Source organism: Athene cunicularia (genome assembly GCF_003259725.1).
Source record: "Athene cunicularia isolate RWA chromosome 1 unlocalized genomic scaffold, athCun1 chr1_part1, whole genome shotgun sequence".
In the NCBI taxonomy this organism is placed as follows: domain Eukaryota; kingdom Metazoa; phylum Chordata; class Aves; order Strigiformes; family Strigidae; genus Athene; species Athene cunicularia.
Genome location: NW_020799091.1, coordinates 45744146 through 45745357, shown reverse-complemented (window position 1 = coordinate 45745357; position 1212 = coordinate 45744146). Strand labels below are relative to the sequence as shown.

The window sequence follows — 1212 nt, the reverse complement described above, 5'->3', positions numbered from 1 at the left end:
GGCGTGGGGAATCTCCGCCCCTTCGCCGTGACGCACCACCCTACGCGCGCTCCGCTGCGCGTGCTCCCGCGGCCCAACCCCTCGGTACGTGCTGGGCGCGCATGCGCGCAGCAGCTGCGGTGGCCATGTTCTCGTGGAACCCGGGCTGGGTAGCGCCGCGCCTCTTTCTTCCATCGCGTCACGTCCCGGCGTTCTGCCTGTCCCCGGTTTCTTTCGGGGCTGCTGAGTTCGCGGGCTTCCCGCCAGTGGGCATCGCCATCTTCTCTGCTGCCGCTGCTGCAGGCTCTGAGGGATGCTGTCTCCTGTCGATCAGTGTAGAGCTGTTAAAGGCCCCGGGCCTGCTGCAGGCCTGCACGCCGAGCCGAGCGCGCTGGCCATGCAGGCAGCTGTCCTCAGCCTCGCCCCAGGTGGCATACACGGTGCCCAGCCTGTGATCAGGAGTCTGCACCTCAGCCTTTTCCCCGCTCTTTTCTCTGGAGTACTGTTCTGTTATGCTCTTCAGTCCCAAACTCATGCCTTGCTTAGATACTTACCTACATGAGGTGAGAAGTAGGATGTGGTCCAGAAGACATTTTAAGGACCTGAAAGATGATTTTGAATAGGCATCTGCCTAATTATGAGTCATGAGCCCATTTGCCAACTGTGATTTTGAAGGCAGAACATCAATGTATGACAAGAAAATGTGACTTTCTTCTGCCTTCCACTTAAAACTAAATGTTATGTGTTTATAACTTTCTGTGTTAAAAGCAGTGAAAAACACCTTCACCTATAGTGGCATATCAGGTGAGGATAACTCTTAGATTCCCAGTCTTTTGAGTGTAGCTGTGGTATGAAACAATTTTGAAATAGCTGTAGATGCAGTGGGGAGGACTGTTTGTACATGTACTGAAATATAATGCTTTCACGAAAGCAGTTTCTTGCTGTCACTAATGGCTTGCACATGGAACTTTATCCTGCAACCCAGATCATTGCCTTTATCCAAACTGATTGCTAGTATGGAGCCTGACTTGTACAGCAGGGTGTTTTTGTGCAGGCAATCATTACTGATAAACTGGGTAAGGACTTAAGGGAGTGGAGTTAAGTCCCAGTATGTATGCGTAGGAGTACAGAGAAGTGGAGTTTTGTTTCTAGATGTGGGTGGGAATGAAGATACACGGGATTATGAAGGAGGAGGAGGTGGAAGCGTGAGGCTTTCTGCGTGTGCCTACAGCC

General features: G+C 51.8%; 1 protein-coding gene across 1 annotated transcript in view; it reads right to left on the bottom strand.

Moving 5' to 3' along the window:
* NDFIP2 (Nedd4 family interacting protein 2) overlaps positions 1–174 on the bottom strand; it is a 45358-nt gene extending 45184 nt beyond the window's left edge. The window contains exon 1 of the mRNA XM_026868041.1: positions 37–174. Coding sequence (XP_026723842.1) covers positions 37–174 — 138 coding nt within the window. The remainder of the gene's footprint in view (positions 1–36) is intronic.
* Between the last annotated feature and the right edge of the window lie 1038 nt (positions 175–1212).